Below are 25,162 nucleotides of genomic sequence, written 5' to 3'. Positions count from 1 at the left end.
AAGATAGAAGTCTCAACTGCAGACCTAACCTTGATGTCGTTCAACCTCAGATGTTATTTGATTTTTCTTTTCATTAGAGCTTCCGACTCATTATAAGACAAATCTTTAAGGACAACAGAATCCCTAGGTCACAGTTCTGGCTTTGAGGTAATGTTCAGAAGTTAATGCCCATTACCTGCCCGTGAACTTTGGAGAAAAGCAGTTGAGGATGACAGGACCTGTTGGGTGAGCTCTGCAGAATCCTCCCTGTAGTGGGCATCTGTGCTGCAGAGGCGTTGATGTGGAGAGTCTCGAGCTTAAATATGAGAGCAGATGCCATGGAGTCAACTCTAAGTCACTGGAAAGTGCCCGAAAATCTCTCACAATTTACAGGAAAATGTCTTACCCTGAAACCTGCCTCAGACATTCAAAATAAAAGTGAAATTCCCAGGATGTCACTGCTTTTCTGCTTTTTCTAGGGTATTGGAACATCAGAGTGTTGGGGTTTTGTTTTTACTAACTGCTTTTCACTGCAAAACATATGGTATTTCAGCCATATTATGGATTGAATACTTCTTGCGGACTTATCTGGGACCCTCACCACTGGTTATCGTGGAAATTGTGTTCCAAGTTCCAAACAACTAACAGTTCATGCTGGTGTTGAAAATACAACCCCTTTGAAAGTTGAGGTGCCCTTTCTTGCAGTGACTGGAAACAGGGACCTTGCCTGCAATTTATTTCCTTTGATGATGAGCATGAAGCCAGTTATCCAACTAGCTTATCTGCAAGTAATTTCCCAGATAAAATTCCTTGATTATGGGCACCAAATCCTAACCAGACCTTTTTTGTCTAAACCCTACCAGATTACCACGTATGCAGTTTCACACCCCACCCCCCTCCTAGAAATTACTTTATGGCTCATTAATTCAGTACGCTGCCCTCTTTTAAAACTTGATCCATTCAATGAGATTTATTCCAATCATGGGAAATTCATTATTAATGAAATGCTCCTTTTATATCAGACAGGCTGCCTGGCACAGCAACAAGAACTCGGCCTCCCAGATAAGGCAGGCCTGGCTCCCTACGCTCCCTTGGTAATTACTGAGGGTCTCTGTTTGCAGCAATGTGCTTTCCTCTGCACAGAGTTCAAATCCTGACCTCGCTGCTAACAAATGGCATGACCCTGGGCCACTCACCAATTTTCCATCCTTGGTTTCCTCTTCTATACAACAGGTCCACTAATAACAACTCTCTGGTAGGATCACTAGGAGAGTAAACTTCCCACTGAGTGTGAAGTGGTGGCCCTGGGCCCTGGCAGGTAGTAACCCTTCCTAACATTTTAGCAATTACCATTACTCATATCATCACTTTTAGCCCTTCCCCCCAACTATGCAGGCAACCAAAAAGACTGGTCATTGACTTTCAGGTTTTGGAGAACAGCATGGCCCATGAGAAAAGAAAAGCAAAGGAAGCCTTAGAGACAGAAAAGAGAAAAGTTCAAGATCTGGAGAATCAGTTAACCCAACAGAAGGAGGTATGAGTAGCAGAGAGACAAAAGTACTGTGACAGTCCAAACCCCTTTGGAAGGAACTCCGAGACCAAATGTGAGGCAATCTTTGTCCCCCTATGTAGAGTATTGTGTTAAGAATGAAGATTCTAGAGCCAGCGCCTCAGTTTGAAGTGGCCGAGATCTGCCACTTACTAGCTGCCTGATCTTGGGTGGGTCACTTAACATCACAAGGCAACAGATGGTGGAAACGTGTAGGACAAGAGTTCATTGTAGTCACGTCAGATAAGCACGGGGTAAATGCCTTCTGGAATGGACTAGAAGTGCAGCCTTAAGGAGAGATTGGGATCAGGGGAAGGAATATCCAAGTCCACCAGGCAGAGCTGGGGACTCATGTGTCACCCACCCTTGGCTGACCTGGGGACTAGGTCCACTAGACACACCTGCCCAGAACAGCCCTGACTGGCAGGACCCAAGACCAAGCCCAAGGGATAAAACCTTCAGGTTGGTCCAAATGCCTGAGTTGTGCCCTGCAGGTCTAAGGGGGACTCTTAGAAGCCTGGGGGCCAGGAAGATGTGCATTTGGTGACTCATAGTGACGTTTTCCATGAGCCAGGCTCTGGGGGCAGAGGCTGTGTGGGCAGACACATGCCAGTCCTCAACTTCCAGAAATAGAACTAATGATGCAGCGAAGCTTTTAATATGGTTGCATTCATTCGTGCAGCAAATAATTCCTGAGCACCCACTTTGTGCCAGGCCTGGCTCTGTGTGCCAGGATACCACAGAGGACAATCCAGAGCAGGCCAGGCTCTCCCAGAGCTTGTGTACTAGGTGAGGAAGGCAGAGCACCATGTAGACACACACACAAGATGATTCCAGAGCTCCAGTGCTATGGGGAAGATAAAAGAGAGGGGTGGGTGAGAGTGACCTGCAGTAAGGGTGGGTTTCTCAGGGGAAGAGGGGTCATTCAAGCGAGTCCTGGACAAGAGGGAACATCTGGAAGAATGTGCCCCAGTGGGCAGTGGGATACAAATGAGAAGGACGGGAGCCCAAGTTAACCAGGGGAGAGAAGTGTGGGGCATGAGGAGTGAACTTGAGGCCAGAATGAGGTGGAAGCCAAATGGGGGTCAGGGGGAGAAAGTGGATGGGAGAAACAGGTGGGCAAGGCCAGGCATGGTTTGGAAGGAGAGCTTGGTGGGCTAAGAGTGTCGATCTCGGGTTCAAACCCCAACTCTGTTCTACCATTCTGTGTGACCCTGGACAAGCCCCTTGCCCTCTCTGTGTCATGACAGGGTCACCTTAGAGGTTTGGTGGGAGGTATCAGTGCATCCATGCATGTCAAGCCCCTGCCCAGCAGGAGATGCAGAACAAGACTTGTTCAGGGTTCAGAACCTGAACAAGTGGCTGGTTCAGTGGCTGCTCTGTAGTGCCCCTTACACATAGGGGACAGGGGTGGGGTCCAGGCAGTATGGCAGGCTCTGTGCTAGCGTAGGTATGAACATGCAAGCATGTCTCCTACCTCTAGACAGGGCGGGGTATGGCTTAGGAGGATAGGTGAGGCAGGGTCTTGAGGCCGTGTGCACAGTAGTCTGGTCAGCGGCTCTGGAGTCTGAGCTGGCACCAGCACTTCCCAGTGGCATGACCTTGGGGCATTACTTGACCTCCTACCCCCTAAGTCACAGCCTCATTTCCTCATCTGTAAAATGGGGATAATTGTACCCGCCCTACCTGGGGAGCAAGAGATTAGATGCACTAACCCATTCCATGTGCAGGGCAAACACAGAGTGAGCACTTAAAGAGTGGCCTTTGTCAGCATTGTTATTTTCACTTATAATGGTGCCCAGCAGCACATAAGGAAGAGAAAGCACCCTCCCCAAGGAGCATGAGGAAGGAGAGATTCCCCAGGAGGGGGTGATAGAGCTGTTGTGATGGACAGGACTTAGGCTGGCAGGGCAGGGGCTGGACAGTCTAAGCAAAGGCTGGGAAGTGGGGCTGTTTCAAGCCCACCCAGGAGGTGAGGCCTGAGCCCAGGTGGGATGGAGAGGACGGTGTACAGAGCTGGGGGGGGGGGGGGGGAAGGGCAGGCAGTTTACCTTAAAACATTGGGGCTGTTGAGATGGCCATCTTTTCTCCAGGGCTGAGCCATCCCCTAAGTCCCATCCAGCCCCTTCAATGAAACCTTCCCATCCCCGAGCACTAGCAGTCCTTGTAAAAGTTCAGTTCTTTAAAAAAAAAAAAAAAAGTTAATGTTTTTCTTTTTACCAAATAATATTTTCACTTTCACTGAAGAAAATTTAGAAGCAGATCAGTGAAAAGAAGAAAATATAAATTGCCATAATCCCAATGCCCCCCAAATAACCACTATTTGCATTCCAGTATATATCCCTTCAGCCTTCCATCTGTGCATGTATATCCATCATTTACAAATTTTTTCTTGCAAACTTTAATCTTGTGTAGGGTATAATTGCAAGGTTTTCAGGAGCTGCAAATATAGTTTCTTAAGCCCACTGCATCCGTTTACCTCCCGGAGCTTTTAGGGTGAGCCTGGTTCTCCAGCTCCCTCCCTGTCTCCAGGCCTATGGGGCATGTGTTCTGCTTCCAAACAGCTGACCTGAATATGGGTTTTTGAAACCCAAGCCCTGTGTAGACCAGGGGGAGACCACCTGCATCCCTCAGGCCACCTGGGACTGGCTTTCCCTGCCCCGCCCCCACTCCCAAGGAGTCAAGTACTTCCCTACAAAGGCCACATTGGAACCCACGGGCCAGTTCCATCAGTGGCTCAGCACTAAACAACTTGACCTTGAACACTCACCAGCAAGTCACTTCCCAAATGCCAGCCTAGAAACTGAATGACGAATAACTCTCTCTCTTTTCTGCACATGACTAACCAAGATGACATCCATGTCCCTCGCCAAGACAATCTCTATGCCAAGATTCTCACCTCCCTCTCCAATGGGCGTCTTGTTCCCAGTCTGTGACTCATGGTTTCAGGTTTTACTAATCCCTGCTTCCCTTCGCCTTGCTGTTTTCCCCCTCCTTCTTGCACACGCCCTCAAACCACTTGTCATTGACTTCCAGATTTCAGAGAGCAGCATTGCCCATGAGAAAAACAAGGCAAAAGAGGCCCTAGAGAGGGAGAAGAAAAAGGTGCAAGATTTGGAGAATCGCCTAACCAGGCAGAAAGAGGTATGGGTTTCAAAGAGGAAAAGACACGCCAACCAGAACCCAGTGTTATTAAGAGTGGGCTCTTGGGTGGGCCGTGGTGGCTTAGCAGGCAGAGTTTTCGCCTGCCATGCCAGAGACCCAGGTTCGATTCCTGGTACCTGCACATGGGGGAAAAAAAAAGAGTGGGCTCTGGAGCCCAGCGGCCTGAGTTCAAATTCTGCCTCTGCTACTCTGGCAATGGAAAGTTAGGCAAGTTACTAACCACCTCTGTACCTTGGTTTCTGCATTTTTGAAGTATGGATGACACTTCAAATTGACCTCATTGAGTTGTTGTGGGGCTTGACTGCTAATATACTCATAAAACATAGGAGTATCTGGTGCTCAGTGGATGCTGTATCTACCATCTACTCATATTATTAAGAACTCACAGCGAAGAAGTGGAGGGCCAGGATCCAAACCAAGGACTGATTCCAGAGCTCTCCCTCTTCACTCCTCCCGCTCCACTCTACTTCAGCTTTGTGTAGGCTCAGCTGCCTGGGGTAAATCAGGGGGTCACGGTATGGATGCCTGAATTTCTTATCACCTGGGTGCAAGGTTTTCCCACCAGAACTTGTCATCATTATTATCATAATAACCAAAATGCGTTTGCTGCTGTTACTGGGAGTTGTCGACACAGTAGGAGTAGAAGTGGTTGTTGCACATGACCCTGTCCTAGGCACCTCACAAACAGTAGGACATCTTTCACACCTTCTGGGTCCATGATTTGAAAGGATTTTCAAGACCAGGGGGGTCTTTAAAAAGGTCTTTAAGTCTATTTACATCAATTTTGAAAACCTGTTTTTGGAGAAAGGTTTCCAAACCTCAACATGCATTAGGATCTTGGGAAGTGTATTCTAAATGCCCTTTTTCTAGGCCTTTCCCCCAAAGATTCTGATTCACTGGGGATAGGGTGGAATCCGAAATCTGCATCTTTAGCAGTCAGCCCCAGCAGTGCTGGTGCGCTGTGAACACACTGCTCCAGGAAGGATGGTGCGAAACCACACCTGGATTTTGGATCAGTCTTGAGCACTGCTTTTTTTTTTTTTTTTTTTTTTGTATACTGTATGACAGGTCACTGTTCATTATTTTTGCATGTGAATATCCCCGGGCACTACTTTTTAGACAGACCTTGACACACTGGAGTGTGTCCAGAGAAGGGAGAAGCGATGCAAGACTTGTCGGTTCCATGCCAACGTTGTCCAGCAAGAGGCTGCGGGCTGCAAGGGAGCTAAAGAGGAGCAAACTGCTTATACACAGCCTTATTTCCCATTCACAGATCTTGAAAGAGTCCATGACAATCCAAAATTATTTATAGGAGAAAAGAAGAAATTAAAATTTAAGAGGCATGCCCTACCCAGTGTGTGGGACATGACTCCCAGGGATGTAAATCTCCCAGGCAATGTGGGACAGGACTCCTGGGGGTGAGCTGGGACCCAACATCATGGGATAGAGAAAGCCTTCTTGACCTAAAGAGGGAAGAGAGAAGTGAGACAAAATAAAGTTTCAGTGGCTGATAGATTTCAAACAGAGTCAAGAGGTTAACCTGGAGGTTATCTTATGTATTTTATATATATATACCTTTTTAGTTTATATAAATCCCCTTTTTAGTTTAGTTTATGGCATATTGAAGTGGCTAGAGGGAAGTACTTGAAACTGTTGAACTGTCTTCTAGTAGCCATGAAGATGACTATATAACTATATAGCTATATATATAACTACATATGTAGTTATATATATGTATAAATATATGTATATATGTACCTATATATTTACAGTGTGACCATGTGATTGTGAAAACCTTGTGGCTGACACCCACTTTATCCAGGATATGGAAATGAGAAAAATATAAACAAATAATGGGGGGATAATGTGTAAAAAAAAAATTGAACCGATTACACTACTAGTGGTTAATGAGAGGGAGGGGTAAGTGGTATGAGATATATGGGTTTTTTCTTTTTTCTTTTAATTTCTTTTTCTGGAGTGATGCAAACATTCTAAAAAATGATCATGGATATGAATACACAGCTGTGTGACAATATTGTGAACCACGGAATTGTATACTTTGGGTGGGCTGTGTGGTGTGTGAAAAGATTTCAATAAAAATATTTTTTTTAAATGTAAGAAACAGATGAATTGGGACATAAAATGGATCAGGAATGAGACTAATGCAAAAAAAATGTATGTCATCATATCACTGAGTCACAAATTACAGTCTAGCAGTTAGAGAAAAAGGAAAACCCAGTTGGTTGTGCAATTCACTAATTGAAATCAGACCAGTTGCTTGTGGAAGTTCAACCATTCCTGGTACTAGACCCAGAGAGAACCTGTCCCAAGGGTTGTCATAAGAGGAACCTGTAATGCAACATCAGCGTCCTCAACCACCTTAGAGAGCTCAACGGTACCATCAGAGAATGGGTCTGGTGGCCGCCCTCAAGGAAGACTGCTACCATTGCACCAGCCAAAGAGGAGCAAGACCCCACACCAGGACTCACCATTCACCAGGAGAGACAAGGCCAAAGAACAGCTCAGACATTTCCTTATTTACATGCTATTTGACTTGCATATATGGTACGCGATCAACCCAGGCAAAAATAGGACTTATATTAGAGAAATAGGAGAGAGGGGAGAAGAAGAATTTCAGACTAATGAGAAGGATGAACTTTTTTCTCCTATCCTTGAGGAAGCTGCTGAGTAGCTGGCAAGGAACAAAGACGCCAAGGAGCTTCTTCCACTCTCAGGTATCTTGATGTGCCGTCAGAGCAGCCATTTCAGTCGGTTATGGATTCTCTGGAAACCTGTAGCGATCCTCTGTGAGTTCTGTGTAGCAGGCTGCTCTGTGGAATGCCTGCCGGTGTTCCCAAAGAGCACCCCTTAAGCCATGTCTGCAGATAGCACTATTCCTCAACAATAGTGATATCATGACTTTGAAAAAAGACTCGGAGTCAGTGGAAGTACAAAGAGAAGGAAGGAACTCCCAGGTGAGGCCTGCAGAAAGAACATGGTGAAAAATGGTGGTTGTTGTGGTTGTTGTTGTTTTTTATCACTTTTCCTTCCTGATTATAAAAGAAACACTGGTTTACTGTAGAAATTTTCAAAATGACAGAAAATCACTGAGAAGGAAATTAAAACTATCCACACTTCCACTGAGCCATCACCATTAATGACATCTCGGTGTGATTTCTTCCAGGGTGTCTTTATGTTGGTCATCATCTGATACATCAGTAAATATCAATGAATTACAAAGTTAGTGGTTTGTAATGTGATACTGGGCACATTGGTTTGGAAGCTGTCTTTCAGGCTTAATATACTATAAAATTGTCTTTGTATCATTGAACATTCTTCCATGACCTGCCATCGGGGAGTTCACGTTGTGTTAGAGGGAACCCAATTTATTCAACTCCTTCCCTGTAGTCAGAAACTGGAATTGTTGCTAACTTTCAAGAGTAGGAAAAATGTTTGGCTGAATTCAGTAGAAGTCAGGATTGGAAAGGCATTTATCTAGGAAGGATCTGTACAGAGTTTTATTGGCTGATGATTTGGACCTGCTTGAACTGTATGCAAAGCCAGCAAGGGTTTTGTAAAACTTTTATGAGCAGAACCACTACCAGCCTGGAGTGAGAGTGACGGAGAAGGGGCACATTGAAAGAATGACTTCAAGGGCAGAATCATAGACGCAAAGATCTGAACTAAAAATTCTTTTTGGGCCAAGAGAGTGAACTCACCCCGTGTGTGGGAAGTGCTGGCCCGCTTCTGCGCTCGGATCCGGGAGCCCCAGTGCTCCCAGAGGGCGTGGCCGTCACCCCCGTGCTCTGGAACAACACAGCCGCTTCCCGAGTGCTTGGGAGGGGCAGGACCGCTGCTCCGTGAGGCCTGGAGGGTGACACATCAATCCGTAGATGACTCTCAGACCTTGAAATCTAGAAGAGTTTGCTATTCTGGGTTCAAACTCGTTTGGGACATGACTTCTGTTTTCTTTCCAGTTTCTCCTTCTGGAATGGGAATGTTTATCTTACGCCTGTCCCTCCATTGTATATTGGAAGCACATGTCTCACTTTCTAGGTTTCGCAGGTCCATCAGACAGAAGAATTTTGCTCTAGGACAGATCACACCCATAACTGATTTTGATGAGACTTTGCATTTAGCACTGTTACTGAAATGACTTAAGGCTTTTAGGATGTTTTGATGGGAATGAATTTATTTTGAATGTGGGAAGAACATATGTTTTTGTGATGGATTAGATTGTGTAGCACAGTTTGTACATGTTCTTGGTCTTGGCCTGCATTCTGGTGTGTATGAACCTGTTGTAAGTAAGATCTCTTCGAGGTGTTAAGGTGTGGTCCAACCAAAAATTAGATTAGGCTTTAACCTTGAATCCTGGAGTCCTTTATAAACAGTGAAAGAGAGGAAGCAGGTGGAGTCAGAAGTCACAGGGAGCTTCCAGGAGCTAGACATCAATAGCGTTCAGTGGAGAAAAAAGAAACTACCATGTGCGTTGCCATGTGATGGGAACACCAAGGAATCCCAAAGATTGCCAGCCAGCCAGAAGATGCCAACCCTGGAAAGAAGCAAGCCTTCTTGACTCTGAAAGTGTGAGCCAATAAATCCCTATTGTTAAGGAAACAAAAGTTCGGCTGAGGAGCCCCGTGCATCAATCTTTGTGCGCATGGTAGGTTATGTCCTAAGGCTAAATCCCTCGAAGTAGCATTGCTGAGTCACAGGCGCAGACATTTCAGGGTCTGATGCACATTCCCAAATGAGTCTCCAGAAAAGTCTTACCAGTTTACACTGTCATCAGCAGGGACTGAGAGTGCCAAGCTCCCTTCAGCCCAAGAATATTTTGAAAATTGGATTAAACAATGTTTGGAAGGCCCCAGCATGGCACCTGTCATTAGCTTGTCCTCCCCAGCATCTGAGGAGGAACTGAGGGAGGAGAGTAGACTTTGTATACAGTGGCAGATCGGAAGACTGCATTCCAGGAGGATGTATAAGATGTACAAGGACATGGGGAGAGGAGTCCAGTCTAGCTAGGGTTTGGAAGTGACAGGGGAGGTCAGCCTGGTGCCAGAGCACAGAGGAAAGTTCAGGGCTCCTGAAGGCTGCCCTGTGATGAAGGGTGAAGGTACTCAGCATATTTATCCTGGAAAATAGATTTAGTGAGAGACATGACAGCTTTCCTCAAATATTTAAAGGGCTGTCTCATAAAAGAGAAATAAACCTTATTCAATAGGATGACAGAACTGAGCTCAGAGATCAGAAATCACAAGGAAATGTTTCTCAGCTAAATTTAAAAAGAATTTTATAATAATTAGAACCTCCCAGAAATGGCATGGACTTTGTACTTTCAAAAGATTGTCACCTCCTCTCTGAAGGTGGGAGTAGGAGGATTTGGGGGAGGCATGTAAATGAAAGGGGGTTATGGGTAGGAGAGGGGCTGGGGTGAATGTTTATTCCTATATTTCTGTTGATTTGATGTTTGTTGTCTCTCTAGGAAATAGAATTAAAAGTACAAAAAGAAGATGCCTTAAATAATGAATTAAATGATGCACTGGTCCTGGTAGAAGAGACTCAGAAAATAAAGTTGGCTGAAAGTATAAAAGTAGAGAACCTCACAATCAAATTAAATGAAACGTTGGCTGAAGTGGAAACTGCCAAGACAAAAATGGTAAGCGGGTACCTTCCCAGGACTGAATTTTTTCCTCATTGCAAGAAGATTGTGATGCCAGGAGAATGCTTGGTTTAGACCAGAGTTTCTGTACTGTTGGCATTCTGGGCTGGATAATTTCGGGGGGGCCACTGTGTACTGGAGGATGTCTGGCCTCCACCCACTGAATGCCAGTAGCAACCCCCTCCATTGTGACAACCGAAAGTGTCTCCAGTCATTGCCCAGTGATCTCCATGGGGCAAAATTGCCCCCTATTGAAGAGTGCTGGTTTACAATAAAGATGCCTCTCTCTAGGGCAGCCCAGGTTGTTGCAACACAGAGTCCTCACAGGATCTGGGAGATGCACCCAGAAGCCCCAGAATTTAGCGGCCAGTGATTACAAGAAAGGTCCCATGGAGGTGGGCAGGACATTGTCCCCAAATGCAGGTCTGCAGTAGCTTGGTATTCCATGTCCTCTGCAGTCAGAGCTCAAGGCTGCATTCATTGTCATTCATAAATTCACCTGGCAACTAGGAAGTAATGAGGCTGGACCTCCCAGAAGTGCACAAAGTAAGTTTGAGAGAAGGACTGGAGTTGGAGACACCAGCGTAGGGTGTGGTACGTGGTGGCCATGGCTGGGGTCCTGATGGACTCTTGGGCTGGTAGAGGAGTGAGAAGAACAGAGGTACTCCAGACACAATTACAAGAGAAATGGCAGGAGTTGATAACTGGCCCACAGGATGTGAGTACCAAGGAGAGGGAGGTGCCAACGCAGACTGGACAGTTAGGGAGATAGTGACATCTGAACAGTTAACTGATGGAAATATGGAAGTTGGGGTGAGGGACCCTCAAATGGAAAAGCTGAAGAGTTCAGACAGAGGAGAGAGTGGGGTACCAAAGTTCAGAAGGCCCCCAAACTTGTAGTGATATGGTTTGGCACAGAGAACAAGACAAGAGGTCTGAACTTGGAAGACAGCCTTGTAGCCATGATTGTTAAAACAGCAGGTGTGTGCAAGCCCTCTCGGGCAAATAGTATTCACACAAGGAAGAGATGGGGGCTGAGGCCCAACACACCAACTGGGAATGGAGACAGGAAGGGGTGCCGCTAAGGGAGCCGGAGAAGGTGTGGTCAGAGAAGCAGGTGGGGAGCGGGGGTGCTGTGCCCCATAGAAACCCCAAGAAGAGCTTCAGGAAGGGAAGGGGCAGGGTGGTCGTTGAAAAGGCCCTGAGGAGGCTTCACCATTGGCTGGGGGCAGGGGGACAGGGGACGAGGTCACTGGTGATTTTTGTTTTTTTTTGTTTTATTACATGGGCAGGCACCGGGAATCGAACCCGGGTCCTCGGGCTTGGCAGGCAAGCATTCTTACCTGCTGAGCTACCGTGGCCCGCCCTGATTTTGTTTTTTAGAAATATAGGCTCATACATTTTTTTTTTATATAAAACTGTTCATGAACTCAACAAATATTTATTGAGCATCTAGATCTAGATGCTGTGAGTATAGAGGTAAATTTTAAAAAGATAAGTTTCTGCTCTCATGGAGCTGATGGTCTAATGGGAGGGAGAAATTAACAAGATCATTTTAGATGGTGATAAGTGCCTTAGAGAAGATAAAACAGGATGAAGGAATAGAATATGGCTGGGGCTGCTCCGTTACCTGGGGTGGTCAGGGAGGGCCCTTCTGGGGAGGTGGCATCAGAGCTGAGACCCAAAGGTGAGGAGGAGCTGGCCTTGCGAGGAGCTAGATGAGGGGTGCGTGTACCAGGAACAGGGGCAGCACGTGCAGAGGCCCTGAGGAGGGACCTAGTTTAGCGCCTCTGTTTGCAGAAGGGGCATACTATTATTGTTATTGCTGTTGTCCCGAGGTCACCGGAATCACTTCTGTCTTTTACCAGATCATGATGGAAGAGCGAATTCTACTGCAAAAGCAGACAGTGTCGGCCCTCCAGGACGAGCGGGAGTCACAGAGGAGAAGATTTGAGGAAGAAATTGCAGAATATAAGGAGCAGATCAAACAGCATGCCCAGACGATTGTGAATCTAGAAGAAAGACTCCAAAAAGTGACGCAACACCATCAAAAAATAGAAGGCGAGATTGCGACTTTGAAGGACAGTGGCCCAGGTAGGGAATCCTAGCAGGAGGGGCAGGTTCTGATTATCCCGTGGATCCCCATAGGCTGGTTGCTAAGAAAGAGGCTATGCCTCATTTCAGTCTGCACTCTCTGGAGGGCCCCTTTCCTTCTTGTTTCTCAACAATGAAGAAGCCCCCAACACCCAGGTTAGATGGAAGTAATGACAATGAGTTGGGACATCCTTTGTGCTGACCCATTGAGCCAGAAAGATGCACAGGCTTCCAGGGCTTTGAGGCGCATGGAGAGCAGAAAGGAACAGAACCATCTTTACCACCTGAAAACAAGGCTTTCAAAGGCTTCTCTCTGCCATCAGCAATTTGCTTCTTTGATGCTCTTTCATAACCAGCCAGATTTTGTCTCTTAGAAAATAAGCATTCAAGAGGCTGAAAAAAAGAACCCAGAATTGTTCCGAGTTCACCCTAAGTGACCAAGGTGATGCATCCTATTGCAAAAATATCAAGCTCTTGCAGAAGGGCCTACTAGGGAGGTAGGGCCCTAGTCCAGGCTTTCTCACCCTCAGCACTGTTGACAGCAGGAGCTGCATAACTCTTGGGGATGGGGATCATTCTGTGTGCTGAAGGATCTTTAGCAGCATCCTTGGTCTCTTCCCATCAGATGCCAGTAACAAACACTTTCCCTCCCAGAGTCATGACAATCAAAAATGTTTGTAGACATGGCCACATGTCCCCTGGGAGCAAATTCACCCCTGGTTGAGGACCAAGGCCCTAGACTCAGCCCAGTTGGCTACTGTCAGCACTTAACCTTGTGCTTGCATTCATGTATTCATTCATTTATTCCTCGAAATTCAGCATCTGTTGTGTCCCAAGCTCATACTAGCCTCTAGAGATCTGATGATAGATAAACCAAGCGTGGTCTCTGCAGTCACCCACATTATCATCCTGACAGGTGATCTGTGCACTTAACAGGACAGGGCACCCCGGTGAGGGCATAGAGTAGGGTCCAGTTAACAAAATCCAGGGTCAGGAAAGGGGAGGGATATTTAAGGTGAGACCTAAAAGGTGGGTACATCTTTGCCGCCTAGTGCTTAGATCAGTGCCTGCCATAAAGCAGGCACTCCCTAAAAGTTTGCTGAATGAATGACTAAATGGATGAATGAACATGTGACTGAGGGGTGAGGATGGAAACTAGAAGGCAGTGGGCTGAGGTGTGAGTGGGAGATAAAAGGACAGGAAGACACCAAACATAGGTCGTTCTTTCAAGACTCGTGGACAGCATGGAGAAAGGGCAGGCTGGGTGACCCAGTGGCTCAGGGGAGGGTTGCGAAGGCAGAAGGAGCTACCTCTGAACCCTGGCTCCAGCTCTCACCAGCTTAGCTGAGTGTCATCAGCAGGTTCAATCACTCCCACACACTTTTCCACATCTGTAAAGAAAATTAGCAATCCTCCCTGCATAGAGTAGCTGGAAAGATTTCAAGAATTCATGACCTCATCCAGGGGGAGAGCTCCAGCCTACGACAACAACAAACAGTGGATCTCATTTGGTGGAGAGGGCTGCAGAGTGTACATTGTTTGTTTTATATTTTTATTCTAGTAACATATATACAACTTAAAATTTCTCCCTTTTAATCATATTCACATATGTAATTCAGTGCTGTTAGTTATGTTCTCAATGTAGTGCTACCATCACTACCATCTATTACCAAAACCTGACAATCAACCCAAACAGAAACTAAAATTTAAGCCTTAGCTCCCCATTCCTTATCCCCACCTGGTTCCCTGATAACTGGTATTCTACAGAATTTGCTTATTCTAATTATATAATAACAGTGAGATCATACAATATTTTGCCCTTTTTGTCAGGCTTATTTCACTCAACATGATGGCCTGAAGGTTCTTCCAAGTTGTCACATGAATAAGGTCTTTACTCGTTTTTACAGCTGAATGGTATTCTACTGTATGTATATACCGCATTTTATTTACTCATTCATCAGTTAGTGAACACTAGGGTTGCTTTCTCCTTTTGGCAAAGATGAATAATGCTGCCATGAACATTGTGCACAAATATCTGAGGCCCTGCTTTCAATTCTTGCGGGTATATACTTAGAAGTGAGATTGTTGTGTCATGTGGTATTTCTATACCAAACTTTCCAAAGAACCACCAAGTGTCTTCCACAGCAGCTGCATTTAGGGAGGGTTTTTAAGTTGGGAAAGATGCAAGTGTGTTTCTAAGTAAAGGGAAAGGATAGCATCAGTCACATGAGGACCGTGGTATTGCATGTGTGTCCTATGATACAGCTCAAAGGGAGGAATTGCAGCAAGGCCCTCCAGTGAGACCCCTGTTGGATCCATCGGAGACCAGTGCCAAAGAGGAGTCATGCAACCACTTGATGTGAGTACCCTGCAAAACATGTGGGCACAGCAGCAGCCTTACTGCTTAGCCAAATGCACAAGAACAAACAAACAAAATACCCCTTTTTCTGGCTACATTGTCAGAACCTGACCAAAAGGGTTGAGTGTGGAGTCTTCTAAACGGTGCTTGAATATCTCAATCCCTTTAGCAAGGCAGGATGGTGTCATGGAAAGATCCAGGTAGCTCTGTATTCAAATCCCAACTCAACACTTTCTAGTCATGTGATCCTGGGCAAGTCAGGTAACCTCCCGAGCCTTAACTTCATTTTAAAAAGCCTGGCAATAATAGCCAGTAATTGCTAGTAAATGCTAGCTATTACTCTTATTAGTGATTTTTCCTGCGTACCTGCTAAAGACAAGCCTGTTCCTAGGTATCGTAAGCAAACAGTGGAGGTGCTCACACAGTGAGCTTGGTGAGGTGGGGTCCTGGAAGGAGACTGAAGCATCAGTTAAGAGGTTGGACTAATAACCTCTAAGACTCCTCCAACCCTGAGAGCCAGCGAGCCTGTAACTTGACCTTCAGAGAACTGACAATTTGCAGAGAAACAAAACCTGTTGTTGAGAAAGCTCCAGAAAAACATTGCAAAGAAGCATATAAACAAGAGGCCACTGACATAATGCAGAGAAAGTATTCAAAAGGTTTCTCAAAAAAGACAAATGCCAGTCTAATCCCTGCACCAAATTCCAGTTACCGAAATCTGAGGTTTTAAGTTTTTCACTCCAAAAAGGCAAAGCCCCCAGCCTAGCTGACTCATTCTCCCATTCAGTCGCTCCCTAAAGACAATAGTAGCCATAAATTACCACCCACATTGGTCTTGTCTGGTCCACTTCATTATCTTGTGTACACACTTGAGTTCTGAAGTTTCACCCTCAAGTTGAAAGAGTTATTGCCAAAGACTCAGAAACACACACATATTTGAAACATTTCCATTCCAATGATTACCCATCTTTTTTTTTCTTTTAAATGCAACCCACCAGTATTTTGTTTTATTTCATAATGAACACACACTCTACCCTCAAAAATCTATATAAGAAAAACTTGGATTCCCAAAGCCTGTGAACTCAAATGAAGTGGCATTAACACGTGCCCGAGACTGAGGCTCTTAACTCTTCTGAATGCACACAACAGCAGCACCCACCCACCACCACCCTCCTAACAAGAATACCTACCTAAGAGCTCTTTCCCAGGCTGGAGAGTTCTCAACACCTGCTCATATACACACCACTGTGTCCTTCCAGTATAACCCCCCTCAAGGCACCTGCCTTGCCTTACTGCTGGGCCCCCTTCTGCCTGGAATGCTGCCCCTTGGGGTACAGCCTTCCTCCCTGTCAACCACCCTGAGCCCCCCAGTACTAGTGTGCCCTGCTCTCTGGGCATGGCAGGTGGTGGAGAAAGCTGTCCCTGCCTCACCTTCCCCAGGGCCCCAGTGGTTATCTGGGTCCCAAAGCCCACACCCCCACAAAGGCTCCCGGAACACTGTCCGTTCACATCGGGCCCCACCCCCTCCAGCAGGACTAGAACCAGTTCCTCAGGCCGATGGGAGGACAGAGGCCACGTTGTCCTCCTCTCTCTTCTTCTTCATCCTCAAAAGATCCCTGAGCCAAAAAAAAAAAAGAGTCTTAAAATACTCTTCCCTCTTCCTTCTACGAAAGATGAAAAGTGCACAAGCCCAGCAGTTCACACAGCTGCTTGGGCAGGAAGGGATGGCACCCTCGGGCAAGTCACATTTTACCCTCACACTCAGCCCAGCCAGAATCTTTTGTTCCATCCCGATGTACTTTTTCAATGAAGATGAATCAAAACAAATTTTTGTTTGGAGAGTAGTTGAAGATTGTCCTTATCTCCCTCGCTGTGCGACCAGTATCCCCGCATCCTGTCACTGAGGGTCTTTTTGCATGTGCACTTGGCCCCTTCCAGACACTTGTAGGAACGGTGGAGAGTAAGTGAAACTGACTCTGCCTGTTTTTGTGACTTTCAGAGAAGATTTACTGACTGCCCAGAAGGAAATCCTGACTCAGCAGGAGATCATCATGAGGTTAAGAAAAGACCTTAAGGAAGCCCACGGCCGAATGTCAGATTTGAGAGGTTTGTATGATTTCCTGTGTCTTTTGACATCCTGACCTACTTCAAGAAAAGGAAAAGAAATGAGTCTTAAGCGTTGCAAACCCTGACATTAAAACTCCTGCCCGACCCACATTCCTTTGCTGGGATGGTGCCTGCAATTCAGGGTCAGCAAAAGCGGTATTCTGGATAGGACACCGGTCCCCCTCACCAAGGCCAAGGGGCCACGGGGAAAATTCTTCCGAGGACTTTGGGTATGACTTTCCCCGGCAGGGAGACTCTCCTTTTACCGCCCAGGATTTGTCTCTGGAAGCCGAGGTTTGGAGGGTAGCCATGGGGCCACTGGAGCAGGCCAGCTTGCACGAGCCTGGATGCACACTACTTTTGGGACCCAGGGCAAAGCGGTCTCCCTGGCCTCTCCTTCTTCAGCTGTAAAATGGAGATAATAACAGTTTCTTCCTGGGGTTGACGTGAACACCAGTGGCCACCTAGAGTAGGGGTGAAATAAGTCTGAGTTCTGTTCTCTTCTGGACAGACACCAACAACCCTGGCTTAATGCTCTTACTTTGCTCTTCTCTCTGCCTTCTATTTCTGCCTCTCTTCTATCTTCTTATAGCCACATTTTCTTTCCCATCTTAGTCTCTGTCAAGCCCAAAGACACAGGCAGGCAGTTTGGGAAAATGGGGTGGGGGGAGGGGATGCTCTTCTTGTCTTGGCCCCATCTCAACCCTGCGTGGCCCAAAGCCTTCAGTGGGATTTGCTTCCTGTGGCCCCTCTTGGTAATAGCCCCTAGACTTTTGTGGCTGCATTTTTTTAGAGAGATTCGTCTATCCTGAAGATGAGAATGTATCACATAGAGGCTACAGATTCCAATTTCAGAGTCAGGAAATGTTGGGTTCAATTCTGGATCTGCTGTTTATTAGTTGCACGACTTCAGGAAGTCACCTTACCTCTCTGAGCCTGTTTCTACCTCTGTAAAGCGGGAATGCTCACAGGAGCTACTGTGTAGGGATGCTGAGAAGATTGGAGGTCATACGGGAGTTTTACTTTGGGTTCCCCCTGAGGCCAGAATTCCAGTGCAGACAGTTTATTTGAGGGGTAATCCCAGGAAACACTGGTGGGGAAGGAGAAGGGGAGTGAGACAGGAAAGGGGATGAAGCAAATAGAGTGTGTAATCAATGGAGTCAGCACAATAGGCAACTGGAACTGAATTTTGCTGGGGAATGCTGGAGGACAGAATAGAACACACACCTCTGTGTTGCCCCACACACCTCTGAGGGATGAGGGAGCTGAGGCTTTGTACCCCGATCTCCATCAGGCCCTGTCTAGAGGTCGCTACGCCTGGCAGACAAAGACAGAGCAGGCTCGATGCCTTAGAATGCCCCTAGGCAAAGAGATGCTGAAAGTCATCTGGTGGGGTTGGGGGGGTGTCCTAAAATGCCAAAGGAACATCGGTGGGGCCCTGACAGCATCTGCTGCAGCACCTAAGGAATGTACTGCAGAGTCTGGTGGCTGAAACGGCTGTGTAACTCTCCCTGAAAATTCCTGGAAGGCAGCCCCACCTCGTGGTTCTTATAGGCCTGGCAGACCTGCTGGGGCGCTAACAGAGACCGGGGCAGGGGACCCCCTTCCATGCTCTCATGTCGCTCCAGGGGAGCTCAGCGAGGAGCAGAAGATAGAACTGGAGCGGAGCGTGGCGCTGGTCCAGCAGCAGAGCAGAGAGCTGAGTGTGCTCAAGGAGAAGATGGCGCAGGCGGCCAGCCTGGTGGAAAAGAAGGACAGGGAGCTGGAGGTCCTCAAGGAGGCACTAAGGTGGGTGGGAAGTCTGCATCGCTTGGAGAGCTCAGGTACACCCAAGTGCCCCAAGAGCCTTGCACGGGGTGGGGGTGGGGGCTCAGTAAAAGCTGGTTAGGGACGCGAATGAATGAATAACATTGTGTCATCGCTTCCCAACCTCATCAGTTGAAACAGGGCTTTGCTTGGTTCTACGCTTCTCAACATTCCTCCCTAATATTCTGGATGACAGGTCTCAGTTCAAATGTCATTTCCTCCAGGAAGTCTCCCCTCACCCACTCTCACCAAATATGATCGAGGGCTCTGGGTCTGCCTGGCGTCCCTCAACCCCCTGCACTCTGCCTAACCTAACACTCATCACAAGCAGCGCCATTAGGGCTTGTTTGTTCTACCTCCTCATGAAGGCAAGGTCAAAATTACCTTGCCACTCTTGACTCCCCAGCACACAAATGGAAGTTAATAGATAACCAGTATCTATTAGAACAAATGAACAAACTTGGGGTATCAGAGATGAGCTTAAAATAAGTATGTTGTCATTGTCCCATGGGTTAGCCTAATTAACACATGTGATTTTGCATATTTGTCCATGGTTTATCCATATTTTAATATGAGGAATGCTTTAAAAAAGTTAATTTAAATTAACTTTTATTTAAATTTTATGTTTCATGTCTATCCTATAGTTTCAGATGCTTCATGGCCCATGGCCAAGGCAGATTCACATTGTGGTTAAAGGAATAGACTGGACCCAGCCTGCCTGGGTTGGAAACCAGGCTCCCCCACTTACAGGCTCTATGGCCTTGGGAAAATTGATGCATATCTCTTTCCTTGCCAGTAAAATAGGGAAAGGCAAGGAGAGCCCCCCATTCATGGGGTTGCTATGGGAAATGGATGAGTTAATACATATCTGGTCTCAAAGTAATAGGCATTCAATAAATGCTCTGGGATGGCCCACAGACTCAGTACAGGAGATAAGGATAGGTGCCCCTGCCCAGACCACTCTCCGAAATCCTCTAGAAATCTAGTGGTAGGAGCCTTGAAGATGCAGAGAATTCAGTTCCCCATAAAAGTGGAGCTCCATCCCTGTTTTTACAAAGGGTAATGTGTAGTTCCCAGAACTTGTACCCCTTTTGCCACAGACCTCCTGTACCATGACTCGTCTTCTCTGCCCTAGGGCTCTCCAAGAGAAACACAAGCTCCAGCTAAACATGGAGAAGGACAAGAAATCCAGGAATGCACCCCAGATGTGTGACATCTCAGTGCAGATGGAACCAAGCCACACAGATGTTTTCTGGAACCACCAAGAGGTGAGGGCCCGCCCAGGCCTGGAAGGGTGTGTTAGGAAGAGCCCAGTAGGGCTGTCTTCCCTTTTTTTTTTACACAGGCAGACACAGAGAAACAAACCCAGGCAAGAACTCTGGCAGCTGAGCCACCATGGCCGGCGCTGTCTTTCCTTTTTAAAAGCATCTTTATCTGAAGTTCCACAAGTACTACTTGTTTATATGAAAAGTATAAAGGGAAAAGTGGAAGCCCTGCCTCCCTGATCAGAGTTGCCAAATGTTACAGCTGTGTATCCCATGTCCCATCAGACCTTTGCGTGCAGCACCAAACAAGCATGAGTGTCCAGTGGGGTGGGGATTGGGCTTGTGTCCAACCTGGCTAAGTTCAAATCCCCACTCATCCATCGGAACCTGTGACTTCAGGGAAGTTGCTATGTATCAGTTCTCTTGACTGCAAAGTGGGTGGTGACAGGCCCACCTCATGGGGTTATTGGGAAATAAATTTGATTTATACACACACACAAACATATACAAACCCATATATACAGACATTCATTTAATAGGTAAAGTACTTGGCAAAAAATAATGGTATTAAATCATACATATTCTGCAACTTGCTTCTATAACAGTAGTTACTGGCAACTTTTCAAGTCAGTATCTAAAGAGCCACCTCATTATTTTAAATGGCTGAATAGAATTCCCCATGTCCCATTCATCCAACCAGGCCCCAGTGGATGGACATTTAGGTTGTTTTCTTTTGCACAGTGCTACAGTCAATGCCCCTGTATATATGTAAAATAAATTGCTAGATGTGAAATTACAGTCAATATCCTCATATGTATATAAAATAAATTCTAGATGTAAAATTACTGGGTCCAAAGGACATCCTATGTTCTGCTTGATACAGCCAAACTGCCTTGCCCAAGGGCCAGCCAGCTGATTTCTGCTCCCATGGCTGTTTCCTGGTAACTTCGCTGCTTGCCAGTCCTGGCACCTTGGCATGGCTGCAAGTCCCAGTGACGCATTAGACGGGGACTGTGTCTTTAAGTGAGGACAGCCTTCATCGAGCCATCCTTGAAAGCTAGTCCCCGACTGAGCCTGTGACGCTCCCGATCCTTAGCGTTGCCCTAACAATGGGGGTGCAGCAGTCCCTCAAGACCCCAGGTTTCCTGGCGCCCAAGGCCATCCTCTTCCCCCTTCGCTGAGTGGAGATAAAAGCTTTATGAAACTAGAAAGCAGGACATTTCAGTAATAGGCTTTGGATTGTCACTTGGAAACAGGGCCAAATGTGTCAGCTTGCCTTCCCGCTTTCTCAAAGATGCCTTTCCCCTGCCAAACAGCAGTGAGCCAGGGCCTCCAGCAGCTGAAAGAAAGGGTCACGCGGTCCAGCCGGCTATCCTTGGCACCAGTCACCGCCCGGAGCACTTTAACACAAGTGGCTCCTGTTGCTCAGGGCGACCGGAAGAGGGGCTGCAGCGCGCCTCTGCCTTGTAAGCAACGCGAGCAGGAAGCCTGTGTTGCTCCAGTTGGAATCTGAAGCTCTTGGCCCAGGACTGGCCCATATACATCCAGGCATTCAACAAGGATCGAGTGCCTGCTTTGTACAGGGTCCCAGGCTGGGGATGATGCCGGGGTCCCTCCCCACTCCTAAGTCACTCGGACTTTTCACATGCTTATTGGAACAGGTTGTTGAAATGGGAGGCCTGGGATTTTTATTTGCTATTATGAGGCAGGATTACTTGAGGAGAACAGGGCAGGGAGGATGCAAGATAAAAGGAAAAATATATTTGTTCCTCCGCAGAATGGTTTGTCACACTCAGGCTGCTTCCTGCTTTCTAAGCCAGCGTGGGTCAGAGGGCTTAAGAGTTGTATGAGAAAGAATCTCCATCCTCTCTAAATAAGTACATTCCCAGAACAACCATGAGTTAGGGAGACGTGGAGCTCAGGCACATGCTTTGGGAGGAGCAGAGGCTGTCTGGAGCCTCCCTGTTGTCCCTCCAGGCCCCAAAATTCAGCATCCCCTGCCTGCTTCTCCACACCCCTGCAGACACATGCACACAAACATGGTCAGTTATTTATTCCTGGGGCAAGCATGCACCCTCAAAGAACAAAGAGAGACCAGTGTAAAGCCTCCCCAGGAAGCAGACACGCCTTGCAGCCTGAAAGCGGGCTGGAGCCAGGGTCCAAGGACCAGCGAGGTCCCACTAAGTGCAGCCAGAGGTGGAGCACTTGACTGCTGAGCCCCAGTCCCCAACGGAGAGCTGGGCCAAGCACCTTATGGCTCCTGGCTCTGACCTCAGTTCATTTAGACTTCATGTTTACTGAGCACCTACTGTGTGCGAGCATAGTACTAGGCCCTGGGAACACAGTGGGAAGCAAAGGAGACAAAGGCTTGCTCTCAAGGAGCCCACTCTGGAGGGGGAGAGACAGACAATAAACAAGACACTGTATAATAACATGTCCAGTGGCAATAAGTGCCGGGGGGAAAAGTACAGCTGGATTCAGGGCAGAGACTGACAATAGGGGGTTGAGGGTACGTCTCTTTTGGATTAGGTGGGCAGGGAGGCTTCTCCCTGGGAAGATGAGCAGAATGAAGCCTGAGTAAGTGAGGGAGGGAGGAGCTCGGACATCCAGGGTGGGGTCAGGGGTTCAAATGCCCTGCTGAGTCCTCAGGGGAGGCAGCAGGCCTTGTATCCCTGGTGGCCAGTGTGGTGAGTTCAGGTCCTGGGACATTCCATACAGGCCTTTGATGAATCAAAGAAAGAAGGATAAATGGATGTCCCTTTCCTTCTCTATTTTGTTTTCTCAGTAGCATTTCTCACTCTAGTGCGCATGTGTTTGTGTCCTTGTGCCCCAGTAGAAACGGATTCCACAATAGCCGTATCTCCCAGTGCCCAGAACAGCACCCGGCCCACTGTAGGTGCTCAATATAGAGCATGCAAAATGGGTAGGCTGAACCAAAATTGTTATAAAAGGACCAAACTGTCCAATTTTTCCCTTCCCTGGCAGCTCTAACAACTAAAAATGCTCCCAACCCACCTCCATCCCCCTACCCCACTTTATTTTTCTCTTTATCCTTTATCACAATCCACCACATATTTTACCTCCTCACCTGGCTCTATGTGTGTCTCCCCACACCAGGATACAAAAGCCATGGCAAGGATTTTTCCCAGCTGTATTCCACACTAAGCCCCCAGAGTGCTCACAGAGTGACACAAAGAAGTGCTCACTAAATATGTGCAAAATGAATGAATGAGATTTTTTTTTTAACTTGGAGTCCAAGACTGGGCTTTAGGGAGTCCTGCCCATCCAGAAGTTGGACAGGAATTCTTGCATATATAGGAATTTTTCCGGAAGGCAGGGTCCCTATATTCTTCCGAATCTCAAAGAGGCACCTGGTCCCTAAAAGATGAGGAGGGCTTTCCTTGACTGTGCCCTGAGTAAACTTTCTCTGGCCCTTCACAATTCAAATGTAAATTAAATAAAATTCTAGGTGCACTCTGGTCGCATTTCAAGTACTCGGTCACCATGCATACACATGGGACAGCACAGATGCAGAGCGTTTCCCACCATCGCCAAAGGCTGTGTTGAACAGCGCTGCTATTGAGGCTCCGAAAATCTAGAGGAAAGTTTTCCTTTTTCTAGACCAACAAAGAGCCCACCTGTCAAATGCCCCTAGCAAACATTAGGCAACTCGCCGTGTTACCAATTTAAAAAAAGGTATCCTGTGTTCACACCTAAAAATTTCCTTCCTGCAGTAGAATTTTTTTTATTGCTCAGAGATAAGACTAAAATGTCAACAAATAGAAACCCAGGCTTAGAAGAAAAAAATAAAAATGGAAAGAGGGAACATAGCAGAGATCTTTTATTTATAGTGAGGCTAAGCTGGAAGGAGAGTGGGAAATCTTCCCTAGATATGACTTTATAATTGAGATGAAGATTTAAATTCCTTTTCTGATGAACCCTTTGTGTTGTTTTCGAAGATCCTAGGCAACAGGGTTTTGCGCTATATAAATCAATCACGTCTCTTTGGCCATCAGAGAAATGTCCTAATCCCTAATAAAGCTGCTGTCTACATCTCTCTGGCCTCAGGAGCAATCTTTCAGTGATCTAGGGGTCAAGTGTAAGGGATCCCGACATGAAGAAGTCATTCAGCGTCAGAAAAAAGCTTTATCTGAACTTCGAGCACGAATCAAAGAACTTGAGAAGGCCTGCTCATCAAGTAAGTTTCCTCGTTCTTATTCTCTCTCTCTCTTTCTGGGCTCAGGGCAGTGTACCCAGACTCTGGGGGTTCAGTTTAGGGACTGACGGATTGGCCAGGGCTACCAACTTTTATACCATCAGAACAGAAAGGATGTGGTAATACGAAAGGATGAACCAAACATGGTCTCAGAATCAAGCACAGTCCTTGATATCAAATAAATAGGTGTCATGAAAAACCCATCACCCTGTCTTTATTTTTTTTATTTGGATTTGGCCTGAACTAACACTGTCCAGGCATTGACAGTGAGGAACTTCTTAGAATACCCCATGTAGAGGGGCTGGAGCTTTCTCAGTTATTGAATGGAGCGCCAGGCAGGAGTCAACAGCCTGGGTTCAAGTCCCAGCCTGGTGATGGTGGCTGAAGGACCTCAGGCAGAGTCCACTCTCCATGCCCAGTGCTGACATCTGAGTGTCATGGCCTTCTTGGACCTAGAGCTCCCGTTCCCAGGTTCAGGGATTCCCCTCCAGCTGCAGTGAGTCACGTGACCCTCCCAGCAACCCCCAAGTTATGATAACGACTGTCATTGATTGCACGCACCCCTCTGAGGCAGTGGGCCAGTTGTCTGTGTTTCACAGGGAGGAAACTGAGGCTCAGGGAGGCCCGGTAACTCACCCACGGTGAACCCGCTAAGGGGTAGCAGCACAGGGATTTGCACCCAGGCAACTGTAGAGCAGGGGTAAGAATTGTGACTTCTCCAACGTTGCAGGCAGGTTACAAGGGCAAACGACCTGAAAGGATGCATATAAGGAGGATTTAAGCTGTTTGAGGTAATAATCATATGATTGTTTCATAACATACACAGGATTCTTGAACTAGGTCAACAGGATGATTCACCATGGATTTTTTTGAGTGCTTTTTATTGAAATATCACATACTGCTAGTGGAGGATTCTGGTCATGACAAGGTGTAGAGCTCGGTGCAAATTTACAAAGTGAAT

The 25,162-nt window shown here is 46.8% G+C and overlaps 1 protein-coding gene and 1 long non-coding RNA gene across 12 annotated transcripts in view; one reads left to right on the top strand and one right to left on the bottom strand.

Annotated features, from left to right (window-relative positions):
- The window catches only part of FHAD1 (forkhead associated phosphopeptide binding domain 1), a 192,904-nt gene that overhangs the window by 145,666 nt on the left and 22,076 nt on the right, over positions 1–25,162 (top strand). For 10 of the 11 annotated variants that reach the window (XR_013171256.1, XM_077151211.1, XM_077151210.1 and 7 more), the window contains 9 exons: positions 1,406–1,513; positions 4,565–4,672; positions 10,179–10,352; positions 12,224–12,449; positions 14,715–14,808; positions 16,808–16,914; positions 18,543–18,702; positions 19,856–19,988; positions 24,054–24,183. Coding sequence is in view for 10 of the 11 variants with exons in the window: in XM_077151211.1 (XP_077007326.1) it covers positions 1,406–1,513; positions 4,565–4,672; positions 10,179–10,352; positions 12,224–12,449; positions 14,715–14,808; positions 16,808–16,914; positions 18,543–18,702; positions 19,856–19,988; positions 24,054–24,183 (1,240 nt within the window). In the remaining variant the exon portion in view is untranslated. The remainder of the gene's footprint in view (positions 1–1,405; positions 1,514–4,564; positions 4,673–10,178; positions 10,353–12,223; positions 12,450–14,714; positions 14,809–16,807; positions 16,915–18,542; positions 18,703–19,855; positions 19,989–24,053; positions 24,184–25,162) is intronic. The other variant, XM_077151206.1, reaches the window with a different exon arrangement.
- Positions 182–10,487, bottom strand: LOC143674885 (uncharacterized). Its single transcript, XR_013171257.1, has 3 exons — positions 10,365–10,487; positions 6,045–6,156; positions 182–295 (listed from the first exon to the last, which is right to left on the bottom strand). It is a non-coding gene; the product is annotated as an uncharacterized LOC143674885 (long non-coding RNA).

The sequence above is a fragment of the Tamandua tetradactyla genome, chromosome 2, assembly GCF_023851605.1.
Source record: "Tamandua tetradactyla isolate mTamTet1 chromosome 2, mTamTet1.pri, whole genome shotgun sequence".
Lineage (NCBI taxonomy): Eukaryota > Metazoa > Chordata > Mammalia > Pilosa > Myrmecophagidae > Tamandua > Tamandua tetradactyla.
Note: the sequence above shows the minus strand (reverse complement) of the source record. Positions and strands in the feature narration are given on the sequence as shown.